The sequence below is a fragment of the Monodelphis domestica genome, chromosome 3 (genome assembly GCF_027887165.1).
Source record: "Monodelphis domestica isolate mMonDom1 chromosome 3, mMonDom1.pri, whole genome shotgun sequence".
NCBI lineage: Eukaryota > Metazoa > Chordata > Mammalia > Didelphimorphia > Didelphidae > Monodelphis > Monodelphis domestica.
The window spans coordinates 145118946-145138910 of NC_077229.1; the positions used below are offsets into that span (position 1 = coordinate 145118946).

At 38.9% G+C, this 19965-nt stretch overlaps 1 protein-coding gene across 2 annotated transcripts in view; it reads left to right on the forward strand.

Annotated features, from left to right (window-relative positions):
* Nucleotides 1–19503, forward strand: part of SAMD12 (sterile alpha motif domain containing 12) — a 558691-nt gene extending 539188 nt beyond the window's left edge. For both annotated transcript variants that reach the window (XM_007488251.2, XM_056823165.1), the window contains exon 5: nucleotides 10832–19503. In XM_007488251.2, coding sequence (XP_007488313.1) covers nucleotides 10832–10854 — 23 coding nt within the window. In that variant the 3' untranslated portion in view covers nucleotides 10855–19503. The remainder of the gene's footprint in view (nucleotides 1–10831) is intronic.
* The last annotated feature ends 462 nt before the right edge of the window (nucleotides 19504–19965 follow it).

Genomic DNA, 19965 nt, shown 5'->3' on the forward strand with positions numbered 1-19965 from the left:
CCTTTTAGGAATAGCATGTGATGGTGTTTGATAGCATTTGACCTACAGTATAACTTCTTTCAAAATAATTGAAATCAATCCTTTCCAACCCTGCCACTGCTTTGTTAACTAAGTCTATGTAATATTCTTCAATATTGTCATGTCTCTGGGAGTCAGGAAGCCCGAGGAGAGGGTGAATTGCTGGTCGGTGAAGGAGTCAGAATGCACACATTGTTTATCAATTAAATTCCCTATCTTATATGGATGAGGTTTATGGCACCCCCAAAACAATTAGAATAATGATGTCAAAGATCTTAATCACAGATCACCATAACGGAAAAAATAATAATGAAAAAGCTTCAAATATTTTGAGAATTACCAAATTTGAGACATGATGTGAGTACATGCTGTTGGAAAAGTGGCACCAATAGACTTGCTCCACACAGGGTTGCCACAACCTTCAATTTGTAAAAAAAGGAAAAAATGCAATATCTGTGAAGCATCATGAAGCAAAATACAGCAAAATGAGATGTGCCTATATCATCTGAAAAAGCCCAGATTTAAAGCTTATTCTTTTTTTAAAAAAACCCTTACCTTCTGTCTTAGAATCAGTACTAATTAGTGATTCCAAGCAGAAGAGAAGGAAGGGATAGGCAGTTGGGGTTAAATGACTTGTCCAGGGTCACACAACTTGGAAATAACTGAGGCCAGATTTGAACCAAGACCTCCCATCCACAGGTCCGGCTCTAAATCCACTGAGCCACCTAACCTGAGATTACTCTTAACTTTGCTTTGATTAGCTTTTTTGTTGATTTCACAAATATTTACTAAATGTACTTTATGTATAATGCACTATGTTGTGTGCCAGGAGAGAAATATATTCATAAACCTAGTCATAGATTTATGAATATCCGTGTTCAAGTCCTACCTTTGATATATACTGACTGTGTGATTCTAATCAACTTGCTTAAACTCTCAGTGTCCTCAAACAATTTTTAAGTCCCTAAATTAATAGAAAGTATCAAACTACATTATTCTAGCTCCTCAAAGTCCAAAGGCTGTAGATTAGACCAGTGATTTCATCAGTAAAAGGAGCTTCCAGTGAGAAACTTCTCAGAATAATGTAGACTCTTTGCTGCCTTCTCTACTATGAAAGTTTCTTGGACACAGAGAAGTTGGCATATAAAAAAAGACTAGATCCCAGTCTTTATGGATCTTATTTTGTTATTCAGTCATTTTTTTCAAGCATGTCTCATTCTTGGTGACAACATTTGGGGTTCTCTTGGCAAAGATATTAGAGTGGTTTGCCATTTTCTTCTCCAGTTAATTTTTATAAATGAAAAAACTTAGGCAAATAGGGTTAATTTATTTGTCCAGGTTCACATAGCTGGTAAGTATCTGAGGTCAGGGCTTTTTTTTTTTTAACACCCACTTCAGGGGGGAGGGTCGTATTTTAATAAAAATCCACAATTTTGACATTTTTGTTCGAGAAAGATCTTCAAGGAAGAAGCTTACTAACTCCTGAATCCAGAAAATGAACTGTTGCAGAAAGATGCCAGAAAACTTACACTAAATCAAGAAAATCAAGAATGAACTTTGGGTGTGGTTGATTGAACATTATTTGGATGTATACTCCTATGCCAAAAGGGGAATGCCCCCTAATTGGTTTTTGTCAATGCACTCAGCAATCATTTGGTTTGCTGTCTGTCTTTCTTCTATTTCCCTCTTTATCTAACTATTGTAACTTGTAATTTCCCCTTAGAAATTGAATATTGTATACATCTGTAGTTAGAAGTGCTTTAGGACTACAAGATGATTATGTTAAATGATCAATGGGGAGACTAATCTCCCAATGATCATTAGGGGGGATTGTGAAGATTGGATTTAGCTATCTCCTGATTTGTAACAATGAAGATGCTTATTCTAACAACATCAGTGATATTTTTGGAACTTTGCATTACTCCACCCTACTTTGTATTCAAAATCAGGAACGTCTGTAAACATGCTTGAAGATTTAGTGTTTAGGAGGATGGCCTTTGATAGAGAAATTGACAAATCAGAAATAGCTGACAGACCCCCTGGGCTATCCTAAGTCAAGTTTAGGCTATGATTGGTGCGGAGGAGATGTGGGAAAGGGAGGTAGAGTCATCTTGGTTGTTGTTTTTTTCCCTCGCGGGGCTTCCTGTCAGCTATCTCTTTTTCCCCAGAAAGGTGGCTCTGACTGGCAGCCTGCTAAATGTTCCGACATCTTGGTGTGCTGGCAGCTATTTGTCTGGGTTTTGGCAGCAGTGAGTTTGCCCTTGAGCTGACTCAGGTTCAGGCATCTTGGCTGAGCGCTCTTGGAGTTCAGGCTGATTCCTTTCTCCTTCACTCTCCAAACCCTTACCTTCCTAGAGCTTCTGGTCTTCCTCCTGGCACGAGCCAGGCAGGAGAAATTCTACACCCTTTCCTTCTTCCTTCTTCTTAATTTCTTTCCACTATATTAATTGAATCACCTTAAATTTCCAGCTGACTTGAGTATTTTTTTTATATTTGAGATATCCATGGTGACCAAATAATTAATATAGTTTAGGTCACAATGCTAAAATTATCCTTTACAATGTGATACCAGTACCTTCCAAGATAGCTATGATACTAGCTCCCAGGTTCAGAAATTCCTCTGCCTGTACCAGAACTGAAAAAAAGACAAACAAAACAAATGAAAACTCCAAGCCCAATTATCTGAGCCACGGCAAAAATAAAAAATACCTATCGATGTGACCATTCGGCTGGTGATTGGAATGAATGAATCTATGCCAGCGATAGCCAGAAATGCTGGGTTCCCATTAAAAAACTGAACCTCTAGTCTCCATATGGTATAGGGACTATTTGGACAGTGTTTGTATGAAAAGACAGAAACAAAGTGATTTTCATACTTATGTGGGCCAAGAGCTATTTCTGAGGGAATCCTCTACAAACAGAGCAACTGGTCGTCAGTAAAAAGCTGCCTCCTGCAATTCCGTCAAAATATTCTTCTTCTCCCACGTCCAATAAAATTAAAACATCCATCTATAACATGGCCAAGAAACCAGAATTAAGCAGCTTCTAGAACAAAACATAATAAAAGCTGAGATAAGTGTGGAGAATAGATTTCTCCATGCTATTCAACATTTAGAAAGCACCTATGTGTTCATTTGGCGCCATTGCCATTCTTGTAACAGTCAAGCCTTATTCCTAAATATAGATTTCTCCTCTAATCTATAGAAATTGTTCCCACTCTGATCTCCCACAGGATACCTAGGGCTTCTCTTCTTCCAGCCTCATACAAATAGTGAATCCTTTATAAACAAAGCTTGGGTTTGGCACCCCCAGTCTCCCCTTCCTGTTTCTATTCCACGCTCCATCATGCCCATTCCTTATGTCCTATAAATAACCAGCACCTTCCTGCCACCAGCTTCCCTAATCTGTCTCTTAGAGTGAATTAATTTCCTTTAATGCACCATTCACTCTCTGTGCTTACCCCCCACCCTTGCCATTTTAAGCCTTATCTCAGGGGGGTCATAATAACTAAAAAATCTTCCAAACCTTATCAATCTGCTGATAATAAAGCCTTCGGTATTTCTGAGGGGATTGCCCCTGCCTGGATCAGCAGACACAGTCTTGTGGCCAAAACTATATTCAAAGCCTTTCTTTCATGGAAGAACCTGTCAGAACTAATATAGCCTGTAAGAACTCAGGGTCACATAGCACATGTGGGAATTTGTTTTACTTGACAATGCAGATTTATTATAAAGATTTTGTGTTTGGAGAGTGTGCAGGGAGAAATCAATTTTTGTTCATTGGGAAAAAATTAAAATTTTTCTAAAAGAAAACAATTTAAAGGGCTAATGGCTAAATAAGAGTCAGGATGAAAAATCAAGGATATTTTCAAATCAAAAAGCAGTAAGTGCTTCTTGAATTGAAAATACTGAACCTGTTGGAGCAGATAGAGAGCTGGCTTCCAAATCAGAAAGACCTAAGTTCAAATTTCTGTTTCTGCCACATGTTGGCTGTGTGATTCTGGGAAAGTCTCAATGTCTGTGACAGAGAATGTCTATATTTGCATTGATAGAAGGTCATTTCTTCATTGAGAGTTCCCTAAACAAATGATATCCATGGTAAAGTCCAAAAAACATTTCTCAAATATACATTGCATTGCTGGCAGTTGGGTGGCACAGTGGATAGAGCTCAAAGGCTGGAGTTGAGAAGACCTGTGTTCAAATATAGCCTCAGACACTGCCTACCTGTGTGACCCTGGGCAAGTCACTTAACCCCATTTGCCTGGTGGGGGTGGGGAGAATATACGTGTGTGTGTGTGTGTGTACATATATACATTGTACCACATGATATGCAAGGCCCTGGGGATTTAAGGTCAAAAGTGAAAGGGCCCTTACCCTCAAGGAGCTGACATTTTATTAGGGGAAACCACATGGACACAGATGAGTGAATATAAAGCATATTTAAAAGTTGGTTTTTCTTCATTAACTACACCTATGATTTAATCAATATAGGGAGAGCCTAGTCAGAAGAGCTCCCTCTAGGAATACAAATCAGCACTTTGCTCTGAATTTTATGGTCTTAGGGCAGAAGTTCTTAACCTTGGATCCATGAACTTTTAAAAAAAATATTTAATAACAATTTCCTTATGCTCAGTTTCCTTTGTAATCCTACATATTTTGTTGGAAGCATTTAAAAACATTATAGTAGATGACAAACTTCAAAGACACTGGAAAGGTTTGCCCTTTTCCTCTCCAGCTCATCTTTACAAGTGAGGAAACTGAGACAAATAGGGTTCTTCCCAGACTCATAGGTGCTTTATAAATGTTTCTTGAGTAGCATGGAAAGGCCAAAAGGGACCACAGACTTCACCAGGCTGCTATAGGAGTTCATGACATTTTCACTTAGATAATGATGACTAATGTGTATATAGGCCTTACAATTGTTCTATCATTTAATCCTCATAACACCTGATAGAAAGGTAGTATCATTATTCTCATCATCCCCATTTTACAGATGAGAAAACTAAGGCACACAAATATTCAATGTTTTGCCCAGGATGACACGGCTAGTAAGTATCTGAGGTTGGATTCAAACTCCAAGTTACTTCTCTCTAAAAAATATCAAGTTGTTTTCAGGAGAGGATCCTAAAAAGTGAGGGAACTGGGAAAGGCTTCAGGGAGAAGGAGATATGGCAGCTGAGCCTTGAAAGAAATGAAGGATTCTAAGACATAGAAAAGAGGAAAGAAAGAGCATTGTAGGCAGAAGGAAATGTCACCTACAAGAAACAAATGGACACATTTGGCAGAAACTTCAGGGTGTTTCAACACTTGCTAAAATTGGAAAGGCAAGGGGCAGCTAGGGAGCACAGTAGGTAAAGCACCAAACTTGGAGTCAGGAAGAATTGGGTTAAAAATCTCATCTCAGACACTGGCTAACTGTGTGATCTTGAGCAAGTCACTTAACCCCAATTACCTGGCTAAGGCAGAAGGTAAGGGTTAAAGGGGGGGAAAGAAGGTAAGACATATGAGGAATAGAGGGGAATCCTTCTGTATTATATCCAAAAAGTGCCCACCTGTTACATCACTGTAGGAATAAGATCTCCCTTGGTTGAAACCAGAAAATCATCAGCGTAGCTACAAGTAAGCATCTAGGTGTGGCAGAGGATAGAGAGCTGGGCCTGGAGTCAGGAAGATTCATCTTCTTAAGTTCAAATCTGGTCTCAGACACTTACTAGCTGGGCGATCCTAGGCAAGGCACTTCACTCTGTTTGCCTCAGTTTCCTCATCTGTAAAATGAACTGGAGAAGGAAATGGCAAGCCACTCTAATATCTTTGCAAAGAAATCCTCAAATAGGGTCACAGAGTCCAACACAACTGAACAACAACAAAAAACAAGTACCTTTTGGGTCACAGACCTGTCATGTCTAAAACAAAATCTTTATATTCGGTACCCAAAAGTGGGCTAACAATAACCAACTACTATAACCAGAATGCCTTGGGGTCTCATTAAGGCCCAAGGAAAAATGCTTTGCAATTGACAATAGAGAAAAAAAGTGCTTAGCATGTTGCAAAGTTTATTTCAATTGAGTTCAGGTAATATAAAGAGAAAATTCATTCTTCTTAATATATTTTCTTGAAGCAATTTTTATTAAAACAGCCTAGATAAAGATTGTTACAAATGATCACTTGGAATTCATTGATCCAGGAAGGCAGTTATCAGTGGAATGTGATCAGATTATGGAACAACATGATATCACTTTAATATTTTCATATTTTTATATATCTGTAACATTCATTTTTTTAAATTTTGAGTTCCAAGTTCTCTCCTTCCCTTCCCCTCCTCCACACATTGAGAAAGCAAGTTATATAATATCAGTTATACATGTGAAATTATGTAAAAACATTTCTATATTAGCCATGTTAAAAAATAAATAAGAAAAATATTACAATATTGCTATTGTGATATACAGTGTTCTCTGGGTTCTTCTCACTTCACTTTGCTTTAGTTTTATCAACATCTTCCCAGATTTTTCTGAAACCATCCTGCTCATCATTTCTTATAGCACAATAATATTCTTTTTTTAAAAACATTATTTTATTTGGTCATTTTCAAACATTATTCATTGGAAACAAAGGTAATTTTCTTTTCCTCCCCCCTCCCACCACCCCTCCTATAGGCGACACACAATTCCACTGGGTATCACATGTTTTCTTGATTTGAACCCATTTCCATGTTGTTGGTATTTGTATTAGAATGTGCATTTAGAGTCTCTCCTCAGTCATATCCCTCAATCTCTGTAGTCAAGCAGTTGCTTTTCCTCGGTGTTTTTACTCCCACAGTTTGTCCTCTGCTTGTGGATAGTGTTTTTTAGATCCCTGCAGATTGTTCAGGGACCTTGCATTGCCACTAATGGAGAAGTCCATTACGTTCGATGATACCACAGTGTGTTTGTCTCTGTGTACAATGTTCTCCTGGTTCTGCTCCTCTCGCTCTGCATCACTTCCTGGAGGTTGTTCCAGTCTCCATGGAACTTCTCCACTTTATTATTCCTTTTAGCACAATAGTATTCCATCACCAACATATACCACAGTTTGTTCAGCCATTCCCCAATTGATGGGCATCCCCTCATTTTCCAGTTTTTGGCCACCACAAAGATCGCAGCTATCAATATTCTGCACAATAATATTCTATCACAATCACCTACTCCAACTTGATGTGTCCTCTCAATTTACAATTCTTTCATGATGCCTCTATTATAGAAAACCCCAGGTAACCTTTTTCAGTGTGAGCTGTTCCCATGTAGCCCTTTTCCCAGGAGACCCAAGAATGAAAGGCTGCTATTATAACCACGCAGCCAGTTATATCAGGGTTACTGGCCAACACCTCATCCTAAGGGCAAATTTTGCTACCACAGCCAAGATTCTATTTCCAAGAACCAAAGAGCTAGCTTGGAGAGGTAGAGAGGGAAAAGAGGAGCATGGCCCAAACAGCAACAGAATATGTTCTCCATCTCCAAAACTTGCCAAAATTCTACAGGGATAAGAGGGACCCAGGATACCCCTGTGCCACAGCCCAGTTCTGAGATGTAACTATGACCTTAGGAAAGTAATTTCTACTCTCAAGGTCTAAGCTTCCTCATCTATAGTGCCACTCTTCCAGAACTGCAATACACAATGTATTGTGCCACACATCACACAATAACAGACAGCATGACACCCCAGAGTCATCAGGAAAAGGATAAATGATATGTCACTTAGAAACACTTCTTTACAGAAATGGTTCCTATTCTACAAGTATTTTCCTTTGAGGTGAATCCTTAACCATCCATTCTTTAAAAAGCATTTGTCAGGCATATTCTTTGTACAAGGTCTTGTTATTTGGTGCTAGTAATGCAAAGATACTGTATATTGTTTTAAATTGTGTTTTTCTATTTTATCTGAGTCTTGGTTCCTCAACTGTTTCTCAAGGACAAAGATCGTATTATGTGTTATGTTTTGTTTTGGTTTTCTGCCACCCCTATCATGCCTAGCCCAAGGCTAAGTACACAGTTGATATTGACTGACTGATCTTACCAGAAAGAAAAACCAAGAAATCCAGAAAATGCCACCCAAGCAGAAGCAGGGAATGATCTTCTCCTTGCTAAGAATAAAATGTTATAATCCTGCTATTGAGTATATGCGCCAAAGAGATCAAAAGCAGGAAAAAGGCTGCCATATATCTACCAAAATATTCACCACAGCATTTTTTGTGGTAGCAAAGAGCCCAAAACATAGCACCCATTAATTTGTAAATGGCAGGGCAAACTGCAATTGATGAATTGATGAAATATTAGTCAACAAATAGACAATGATTATGGATTAAATTATCATCTCTATGCTGATGACTCAAATCTACCTATCCTACCCCAAATTCTCTCAGCCAACTTCCATCTCTGATCCCCAACTACCTTTCAGACATTTTGAACTGGATATTCAGTAGACTTCTTAAATTCAATATGCCCAAAATGGAATTCATCATTTCTCTCCCTAAATCCTTCCTCTTTTTTACTTTCCCTATTATGGTAGAAGGTAACACCACCCTCCAGGTGAGTCACCTGAGTTTTCAAACTGGGAACCATCCTGAATTCCTTACTATTCCTCATCCCCATATCTAAGTTGTTGCCAATGTCTGTTGATTTTACCTTTGCTACATCCCTTCAATATGCCCCTTTCTGTCCCCTGGCCCTGCCACAACTAAGTGCAGGCCCTTATCTCTTCATACCTGGACTATTGTAATAATCTGCTGGTGGATGTGCCCACATCAAGTTTCTCCTAACTCCAGTCCATTTCTTACTAAAGTGATTTTCCTAATGTACAAGTCTAATCATGTCATTCCCTCCCCCATGCAGTAAACTCCATTGGTTTCTAATTAGCCTCCAGGATTAAATACAAAATGTTCTCTTTGGTATTCAGAGCCTTTCATAACCTTGCCCCCTCCTACTTTTCCAGTCTTCTTATGCCTTACAACCGGAAATATACTCTGAGAACCAATGACATTGTCCTGGCTATTCCTCAGGAAAGACCCTGCATCTCTCAACTCCAGGCATTTTCTCTGACTCTCCATCATGCCTTGAATGCTCTCCCTCCTCCATTTTGCCTACTGACCTCCCTGGTTCCCTTCAAGTCTCAACTAATATCTCATCTTTTACTGGAAGCTTTTTCCTTTCTTGTTATTGTTGTTCAATTATATCTGACTCTTGGTGACTCTGTTTTGGGTGTTTTCTTGGCAAAAATACTGGAGTGGTTTGCCATTTCTTTCTCCAACCCATTTTACAGATGAGAAACAGGTTAAGTGACTTACCCAGGGTCACACATGTAAGACTCATGTAAGACTCATGAAGATGAGTCTTCCCTACTCCAAGCCTGGCACTATATCCACTGCTCTACTAGCTACAAGCCTTCCCCAACCTCTCTTGATTCTAGTATGTTTCTTCTATTAATTATTTCTTATTCATCCTGTATATAGCTTGATATATATCTGTGTGTGTGTTTGTATGCTGTCTCCCCATTTAATTTGTAAGTGCCTTCAGGGAAGGGGTTGTATTTTGTCTCTGCATGTTCAATGTTTTGCTTAGTGCCCAGGACATAGGTGCTTAATAAATGTTTACTGATTGACTGCTAAGGAATTAGAGAAATGAGATGTTTCTGAACTGATACAAAGTGAAACGAGGAGAACAATATGTACAATGACAACACAATTTCAATGAGAAGTACACTGAAATGGAGTGGAAATAATTGGAAAGTCTTCCATCGTCCAAAAAAAGAGAGAAGTGTGGCGGGAAGGGAAGTATGAGGACAGAATGTTGCCATTGTATTGTATTGGCTATTCCTTTTCATCTGTTATAGTTTGTTTCAAAGGAGAGTTTTAGTGAGAAATACAATTATCCCTTCCACATCTCAGGCTTTAGGAGCACGAAACCCCTACAATCTGGAAAATCTGCATAAAATTTTTTGGCTCTTCCTTCCTACCAGAGAAAAAGTTTGAAGTTTTCTTCTTCTCTCATGCTGTATTTACAGCATGTTATTGTAAATTTTGAATTAAGTGTGCATTTCTGAGCTTCTAAACTTTTTCTGTGTCATTTTCTGGCTTTGGAGTGTCATCTGCAGCTTCCACAGAATTCCCCCAAAAATTCCTATTTAATTTCTTATGCTGGCTCACGATTTATCAAAACTGTGATAAGGAAAGTTGTGATGTAGAAGGAATAACTGTGTTCACAGATGACAGAGGTGTAAAAACAAAAGGTTTTTAATGATTTAAAAGTTATTTATTGTATGCCTAAAGTGATTGATTAACTGTAGTAGCAATGGATATAACAACCAGCTGAGAAAATCTAGCATGGCGCTTCTTTTCTTCTAGTTGTATATATCATGGGAGAGTTTTCTTCTCAATGATAGTATCTGGTCTCTGGGTAGAAAAACCTAATTAAACAATGCACAGCATCATATTCCCACCACCTGTCCCAATCCGATCTCCTTCCATTACATTTATTAATGGAAAGAATCACAGGATTGGGTGTGGCTTCCAGAGCTGAACTAGTCCATCCCTCTGCTTCCAAGAAGTGCATCCCCTCAATAAGATGGGTATCTCCCTTGTTCTTAAAGCTTTCCAGGGAAGAATTTATAGACAGTCTCTGTCAGAGACCCCATTCAACATTGAGCTGCCTTCACCTGGGGCTCGAGTTACCTGTATTTAAACAAGAGAACAACAATATTTTATTTCCTAGAGAATGTGTTGATTTGTACCATGAGAGATAAATGGCTTTCCTGATGGTTTTTTTTTTCCATTTCTTTTACAGCCTCAACAGAGGGTTCTCCATAATCATGATTAGCCTCTAAAGCTGCTGTCCTGCCAGTTGATATGAAAGTGGCCTCTCCCTCATGAAAAGCAGAAAGAACTACAGTGCCACAAGACGACCTTGGAGAATTGAAAGATTAACTGAGCTCTAACCCTCAGTCAAGATGATGGGTTTGGGAAAATCCTGGTTTGCCATGGATTTAAAATGTGGCACATCATCTCCAGTGCTAATTTGTTCCAAGTGGTCATTGACAGACCATTAGCTGGGAAATTGCTTCCAGTTTTCATCACTGTGCATAACTCGAGTTCCCTTTGGGGGACTCTCTGTGCCCTTCACTAGAAGTCCCATTTTAGCATGGCAACTACTGGATTCTTTTATTATGTATGCAGATGGCATGATGTTTTAGGAACCATTACAACAGTTCTGCGATCTCAGTGGAAATGTTCACAATATTACACCCTGATAGGAATGTAAACATGTCTCGTATCTCTTAGTTATGCCGTCTAAAGGTATTCCGTTCAACTATTAAGCACTTTATAGGTGAGCTCTACACAGAAGAATTAGCACGTTATGTATATGTGAAGAAAAAAACCCAAGGTGTTCTTTTTTCTTTTTTTCCCAAAATCTTGTTCTATTTCTAGGCTGAGCTTGTCCAAGACAAACTCCACTATTTACATATCCTTTGTGGTTTGTGGTTTCTGGGTGTAAATATGGTTGTGGTACTGTTAGATTTCATCTCACAACATGTTATTGAAAAACTGTCTTGATTCGGGCCAGGAAGAGATGAGCAGAGAGGGTGGTATATGGACCATGGTATTATAAGACATTACCTATGCTTTTCTTATACCTGGATGCCCTCGTATTGCCCACAAATATAAATGTGCTTATCTTTCCATTGTGCCATGATGAACTTTCTTCTAATCAATAGAAACAGAGATCTTAAAAACAAGGATTCCACTTTCATCAGCAACCAAGAGTGAGTCGGGGTAGTGAAGGCAGGAGAATTTGCCAATGCCATGGCTCTGGCTTACTTCAAAATGCTAGAGAAAGAGTCATGAGTACTATTACAACAATTCTGCAGTCTCCGTGGAAATATTCACAATATTACAACCTGATAGGAAGGTAAACATGTCTCTTGACATGTTATGAGCCCACAGGTTCATGGGTAGAATCTTCTAAAGCAGAAAATACAAAGAAAGTGACCAAATTATATCCCACAAAAAGGAGATCAGAGGCAGTATCCAGTATATTTTCTTTTTTATGTAGATAACGTCTAATCGTTTTCCAGTTAGTTCTCTTTCTGCTCTTTCAGCCTCAGTATTTTGGAGAATTTTTTTAAGCTTTCTATCCTTAGTCCCTCTTGGAGCTTCAGAGCCCACATGGACCAATCTTTCTTAGCTGATCTAAATTTGTTCTCTGAAACCTGACACTGCTATTTGACTGAATCAAGTGTACGATAAATTTTATCTCCAAGGGTTGATACATGAGTCTTTGCCATCACAGACCTAACTTGTGGAGCCTAAAAAATGACTTCTTTAAAACCACATGTAATAACTTGTAGTTGGCTGGGTTCTTCCCTAAGCTAAGCATTTAGAGGATATCTTCAGACCCGTAGCCTCCATCTAGTTGACCATCTTTCCAAGTCTTTGAAAGGGTTCAGCTCATTATGCCTCTCTTGAGTCCTTCTGGAAAAGAGAAGGGACCTCCTCTTAAAACTCTAGTGAGTCAGGGGGAAGCATACATCAACATAAGCTTATCAAGAGAGAGCTAGAGAAAGAAAGGAGCCTATTGAGGAATAACGTCCAAGATCCTGTAGGGACTCTTTTTCCACAATCCTAACCATCCCCCGGCTGTTCCCTAAGTAAATACCTTAGATTGAAAAATATAACTGCAGCCCCTAAAGAGAGTCATTGGAGTGGCTTTGGGGAAATCTGACTTGAAGGCTTTATTCTCTACTCAAGGTTAACCAAACAAGTTGATAAGTCCCTTGTGATGCCAGGCTTTTAGGAACATCCATACCCCATTTCCCCAGATGTTACCATTGAGTCAAGCAAGTAGAGCTGATTCACCTCAGCCTAGTTACCCCTCTCCTACTTCTATTGAATTTTTATACAACTCCAACACAAATTTGTCCTCCCTGTGGAGTACAACCAACATTCATGACATATTCCTGGCACCTCACATGTGGTGGTTGAATCCATATCCACTTGACCTACGGCAACATGGTACATCAACCTTGTGAAAGATGCTAGAGAAATCCATCAGTTTCATCTATGCCTTATTCATAGCTCTTCCAACTCTGTTTTCTTCCTGCTTGCAATTTTATAGTTGCTGTCCTTATGACAAATAGGTCATACTTCCTTCCCCCAGCCCCACTCCATCTCCCCATATAGCTATCCTTACATTTGATATGATACAATAGTCAAACACAAAGTTTGGATTCCAAAGAGTTTTTTGCAAAGAATGACTGCCAGATTCCTGAGCTATTGTAGTAATCTGGTGCCCATGGAGCTCTCTTGAGAACACTGGATGATAGCCAGCATACTTGGTCACTTCCTTATATCCCATGGAACAAATTAAAGGATACTGACATACCATCCAACCCTTGGGCTTTGGGGTAGTACAATCTGAACATTGAGATAAGTCCATTTCATTTCCCAGATTAAAGTCTTACTGTCACTGCTTGGAATAAAAAAAGGAAAATTTTTCTTTCAAGAATACAACTGCCCATAAATCAATTAAGGAAATAAATAAACCTTCTTCTATTGCTTTTTTTTCCAAATGTTTCTCAATCTGTTTCAATTCAAAAGAGCTTGTTAGAGCACCACTGAGTTGACATTTGTGAGTAGACAATTAACCAAGAGCAGGATTCTAGATAGCTTTTCTAAACATGTATTAGTGCCAGGCACATATCATTAATTGAAATATCTGAACTACTGTTTTTTCAGATGTGTTTAAATGACTCCCAGAGATGGTTTGGAAAGTACAGCACTATAAATTCAAGGACAGCTTCAAATGTGAAATGAATCTAGTAGGAGCAACATTGAATTTGGAGTCAGAGGAGCTAGGTTCAAATCCTGCCTCTGTCACCTTTATGACCTTAGGCAAATTATTTTTTCTCTCAACAGCCTTATGTTTCTCATAAAATAAGGGGGTGAACTAGATGGCCTTTAACAACACTTCCAGCTTCAAATCTATGAACCTATGACTCAACCTTGGGTTTCTTTGGTTGGGGGAAAGGGAAAGAATGGAGTTGAGCCCACATGGATTAATCATGGCTGCCTCTTCAAAATGGCAAACATTCTTCCTTGGGTATCATATGTGGAATGAAGCTTCCCAGAAACTGAGAAAAATTGGTATGTGTACATACACACATACACAACACAAGAGAGAGATGGAACACCATTGGATTTTGTTCATTAGAATTGGGGGAGAATGGAAATAGATTAACAGGGCTGAAGAAATAATATGTTGTTGCAATACTTATAAACTTTTAACATTCATTTTTCCATTTTTTTCAAAGCCTACCCCACATCTTCCTATGAGCAAGCAGACTCACACCCACCACTGCAGGGGAAAGTATAGAATGAATAGGCATGAATAATTATTAGGATCTCTAGGGTGCCAAAAAGAGGTTTGGGAAAGAGAAGATTAGCTAACTTTCTCCAAGGAATTGAATTTAAAATTTTAAAGTGGCATAATTTTACCAATTAATTCTGGGGTTCTCAGATCTCAGAGACTTTCTTTATGTGTCCTACAAGGACCTCAAAATGATCAACAAGGATAGACTGGACAATGTCCTCCAGAATATGGGGATACAATAGAGTGTTCACAGTAAAAACCCTTCTAACTCACTAACCAACTAACAGAGTCCAACTGTCTTTAGTTTCCCAGCAAATACTGAAATATATATTTAACACCCAGGAGGACAAAGAATACCAACCTTATTTGAGAAAATATGCCAAAGAGGAAAACTTCTAATGGACTTCTCCACCCACATCCCATTACCTGGTAATGCTTTTTTTTTTTTGTCTGTAAATGTCACATAATTGATTTGGTGAAGAACAATAAAGTCTCACATAAGAGAAGTTTGCAAGATCCTTGTTAGTTCTTCAGCTCTAGCAATCCCACTGTATCCAAGTGCATTAGCAAGCTCATTCTGTGCACTGTTTTCCTCTATATTCTTCGGAGTAATTTTGTTACTTGACAACTAGACTTAAAGCTGCTGTAGACGCTAAAAAAAATCTAATCTCTGAAAATGACATAAATTTTCTTTATTCCACAAAGACTCTTTTTTATTCACCCCTTCCCAAACCCACAGCATATTCCCTCCCCACCCTCCCTTTCTTTTCGTTCTGCTTCTCTCTCTTTTTCACTATGCTGTGAATATGTTTCAATTATTCGATAAAGAGCTCAAACAGGAAAAAAAAAAGGCTTGGAGTCATCACCCTTTCCCCTTATTTCAATAAATAATACCTTCTTGAATTTGATGGAGGAGCTTGATTGCCACACCACTGGGGTGCATTGACTTCCATCTCTGAAATGTTTGAACCAATCTTTGAACCATCTTTGAACCAATCAATCAACAAGGAGTTATTGAACCAATGTTAGGCACTAGACTAGGATCTTGGAATATAACAACGAAGAATGAAATAATTCCTATGCATAATCAAAAAGGACCCTAAGAAAAGTACAGAGGGCCAGGAGATGAGTTTTCAGCTACATTTCAAGGACAGATAATGCCTACATCCTTTTTTTTTAAACCTTTACCTTACATCTAGAGTTAATACTAAGTATTGGTTCCAAGACAGGTGATGCAGTAAGGGCAGTAAGTGTCTTGCCCAGAGTCACACAGCTGGGAAATGACTGAGGTTAGATTTGAACCCATATCTAGACCTGGCTTTCTATCCACTGAGCCACTTGGCTGACTCCTCATGCTTTCTTAATCTACTTCTGCTACATCTAGATCTCCTTCTGTCTCCACAGAAATTTCATTAGTTCAGTTTTATAAACCAACAATATCATGTGGAACCCCCAGCCCAAAGGGGCAGGGGAGGACTCCATCTCTGTTATTTTTCTTGGGCTTCTTATTCTCCAATGGGAAGTAAGGAAAGCCTTTTGTAAAAGGCAGCCATTCATATTCTACTTTTAGAAAAGCTGTAAGGTGTCCTAACCTTGATAACTAGAGTCTCCACTGAGATTCTAACTCAAGTGTTTGGAAGGAGTCATGATGTCTGCTGCCTTCCTAAGTCTTTACTGTGACCATCTCCTCGACCCCTGAGGTATGAGATATAGGTAAATGGCTCTATTTCCCTGCACCTCTGTATTGATGAGATTCAGGAGAAACTTAAAAAGAGAAGTGCCTTCCAGGTACTTAAGGGTTTTGGTCCTCCCCTCCAGGAGGATGACTGAGGAGTGACTAAAAGCCCATAGAATTGGCCTAAGGCAGAAGATGAGATGATTTGTGAAAGACTGCTTTGAAATGGGATTTCACTGGCCATTAAATAGAATAAGACTGTTGAAGCACCAGGTCTTCATTCATAATTTCCTATTAGAGTTATTGATAATTAAAATAGTAGCAAACTGTGAAGAGTAAATTCTCCCCTCCCATATTTCTCAAAGTCTTTTAAAATTTTACTGATTAATATAAAAAGAAATAGTTGGTGATTTCAAGGAGTTTCCCAGACTTTAACACAATAATAAGGCAAAGTTTAAGCCTGAGCCAATAGTTTCTATCACAATACAAATCTCTTTTCCCGATATTGGGGGATCTTTAGATTTTATTTCTGGAGTGAAGTAACTAGCCTTCTTGATTTCCTTGAGGAGAATAAATAAGTTTTACTTTGTGATATAACCACATCTGGGCCATGAGATACTGCAGAAAGCTGGTTTGTTAGACTTGCCAGGCAATAATATCCATTTTCAAAAAATCCTGCCCCTTCTCTCAAATAGTCTAACTCCCCCTATATTTTTCTGTCTCCTTCAAAGTTGTCAGCCTGTCTCAGATTAAGATTAGCACCCATGAGGTGAGGCGTGCAAACCACATGCACGCGCACACACACACACACACACACACACACACACACACACAATTGTAGTCCCCTCTTCAGTTTAATTTAAAATTTGATACAAGTGATGGGCTGCTGTAATCATTGAGATATGGACACTTGAATCAACTCCCAATGACTGTTCTTTGCCAAAATTAATACTTGTTTTGTTTTCATTTACACTGAAAACAAAAACAAAAACAAAAATCTATGTTCTGGACTTCCTGAAGTCTCAAGGGTAGCACTTGCCAACTCCTACTTTCTTAGCTCACAGAGTGAACATTTGAAAGCAAGTTCTGGATGGTTTTTCTCAACATGTCTGAAAGGAGTTTTGAAATGTACAACTCAATTCCTGCCCATATTTGAAAAGAACACTATTTGGGGATGGAAACATCACAGGAAATATAGCCAGATCCTTATTGAATATTGTAAGTCATAGTTTTGTTTTCTCGTGTTTTCCATTCTTATTCAATTTTTACCTTCAGCTTGAAAGGATGGGAAGTTGGCCTCCATGGAATGGTTATTAACCCTAACCTAGGAAGCCTAGCCAGAAGCAGTGGGTTCCAGTTGCTTTAATTCATGCTTAGAAAATTTTAAAAGCCTCTTTGGGTGTCTGGATGTTTTCTCCACTATTAGCCTCCTTCCTTCACTGATTAAAAAACACACGCCCAAAACTGCCCTTACAAGGTTATATGAACCGCTGCCGTGGTTTGGCCAGTGGAGGCAGTTTACGTTGCAGAGGGCTGAATGATGCTGGAAGCCTGACTTTGTGTAGGTTTGGAGCTGTGTCCCACACCCCAACCATAATTATCTCAAGGACTACACTTCCATCTAAGTAAGATCTGGTCCCAAAGGTAATGAAGTGAATTCTGCTGAAAATTATCATAGCCCCTCTATTCACACTACTGGAATCCTGTGAAAATGATTCCAGGTGGCTCAACTATTCAGTATCATTAGCCTCTACATTAAATAGCTTTACACAAAATTTTAGAAGAGATCGATATCATAGCAAAACTGCTTATTAGCAATAAAGAGCACCTGAGAAGAGACAGTATTGATCCATCGTGGTTTCTATGCTTAGGTTTATTCTTAGAATTTTGTGGGGGGACAGCCTAGCTAGGAGAAAAGGAAAGAACATATCTTGAAACCAGGAGCACCAAGCTAGGGAGCCAAAGACCTATGAGTCCACTCCCAGCTCTGTCTTTTATGGTTCAAACATGGTCAAATAGCTTAGACTACTCCATAAGCCTCAATTTCCTCATTTTTAGAAGAGAAATGAGACCTGCCCTTCCCATTTACTAGGGTTTTTATTTTCATAAGGACCAAATGAGACAATCTATAAATATTATAGTGTGACACAAATACATGGTACTATCATCAGTGTGATCTGGGTCAGAGACTCCATGAAAATATAATTTCATGAAACACAAAGCCTATTTCTCCTACTGTATGCCTTATGATCCCCACCTACCATCTTGATCACGTCACCACCTTTGGGGCTTTGGCCAGGAAAGGAAGCACCGCTCAACATATCCCAGAACTAACTGATTTGCCAAATGATATTTGTCCTGTCCTATAGATCCCAAAGATGAGGCACTCATCTGTCATCTTGATTCCATTTCCCAATTCATTGAACACTCTAGTGAGCCCGCTGACCAAAAGATAGAGATTTGGGTTTGGCTTTCTGACAGGTATAAGTTTTCAATCCTTGGGTTGCTGAGGAGCAGAGGGAGTGTGTAGCTTCCAGAGGGAGAGTAAGGAAGCAGATCATTCTCCCCGGAATTATTTCCATCAGCCGCTGTCTAATAGTATGCGTTCTAGTGAACGAAGAAATGATGGCACAATGTGAATTGAATTGCAGACTAGGGAGGGCTTACTGTAAGATCAGAAGCCAACCAGTGAAAACTGCTCACTTCCTCTTTGGTAAACTGCATGCCTGTGCTTGTGTGCAGGAGCACACTTTGTCAGCTAGGTTTAGTGAGTGTATTTTGTAACACCCTAGCCCTGCATAGGTCAGAGACCTTTTTCACAGCTTCTTTAAGTATGCCATAAGCTGGCACCTGTGTCAATGTCCTTCAAAGGGTTCAATATACAGGTATTTTCTTTTTTTTTTCACCACTCACAACTGTGTTTCTGCCCTTTGTACCATAGCACTATGTCTCTGTAGACATCCAAATAGAGTGACAAGATCGAGTGCCTTTCTAATGGGCATATATTGTATTCCCCCAGAAACCCCAGGGGAAAAATGTACAGAAAACTTATTTTTCCCAAATATGAGAATGATTGCACATCATTTTAACCTGTCCATTTCCATATTTAAGTGGTTGTCAACACGTCAATGCCCATTGATTCACTGTTCTATTTTTTTTTTGCTTTTTAAATTCTTTTCCAATGTTTATAGGGAAGTCGGTGGGGAGGCAGGCATTCTCTTTAAATTGAGTTAAATGAAAATGTTCAAAGTTTGTTGTTTTTTTCCCCCTCCGGTGTCCATGGGCATGATCTCTAGCAGGCTTGGAAATCTGCTTTATCATTTTGTATATTTGACAATTTTGTACTCTGCATTATTTGACTTCATATGTGCATGGCGATGTATTAAAACACAAAATTTTTATTACAGTGTAAAAAGTGTTTCATTTCTGATTTTGAGCAAATATACTTGGCAAAATCACATTAAACTTTTCATTTATGTTTTCTTCAGATCATCAGCTTTTTAGAAGAAAAAAGAAAAGTTACTGCATTTCTTTTTTTCTGTGTTAGTTAATGATGCAATTCGTGATGGAAAATTGTCCTCAATTATACTGTGTTTCCTGCAGAAATAATATATATGAAATGAATCTGTGGCTTCACTCCAGTTCCTCCTAGCACACAGACTTCTCCAGCATAACCCAACATAATCAATGCTGAGCTTAACATTCTTGGTTCTGAGATTTAGATGGTGGGAAAAGAACCTCACCAAGCTTTAGACATGGGGGCTGGGGGTGAACTTGCTGGCCTGAGATTATGTCTTTAGGCCAAAATCAGCTGCTCTGACCATGTTAATGACAAGACCCATTACAATTGCTAATAGTAGCATTTTAGGGTTTTCGT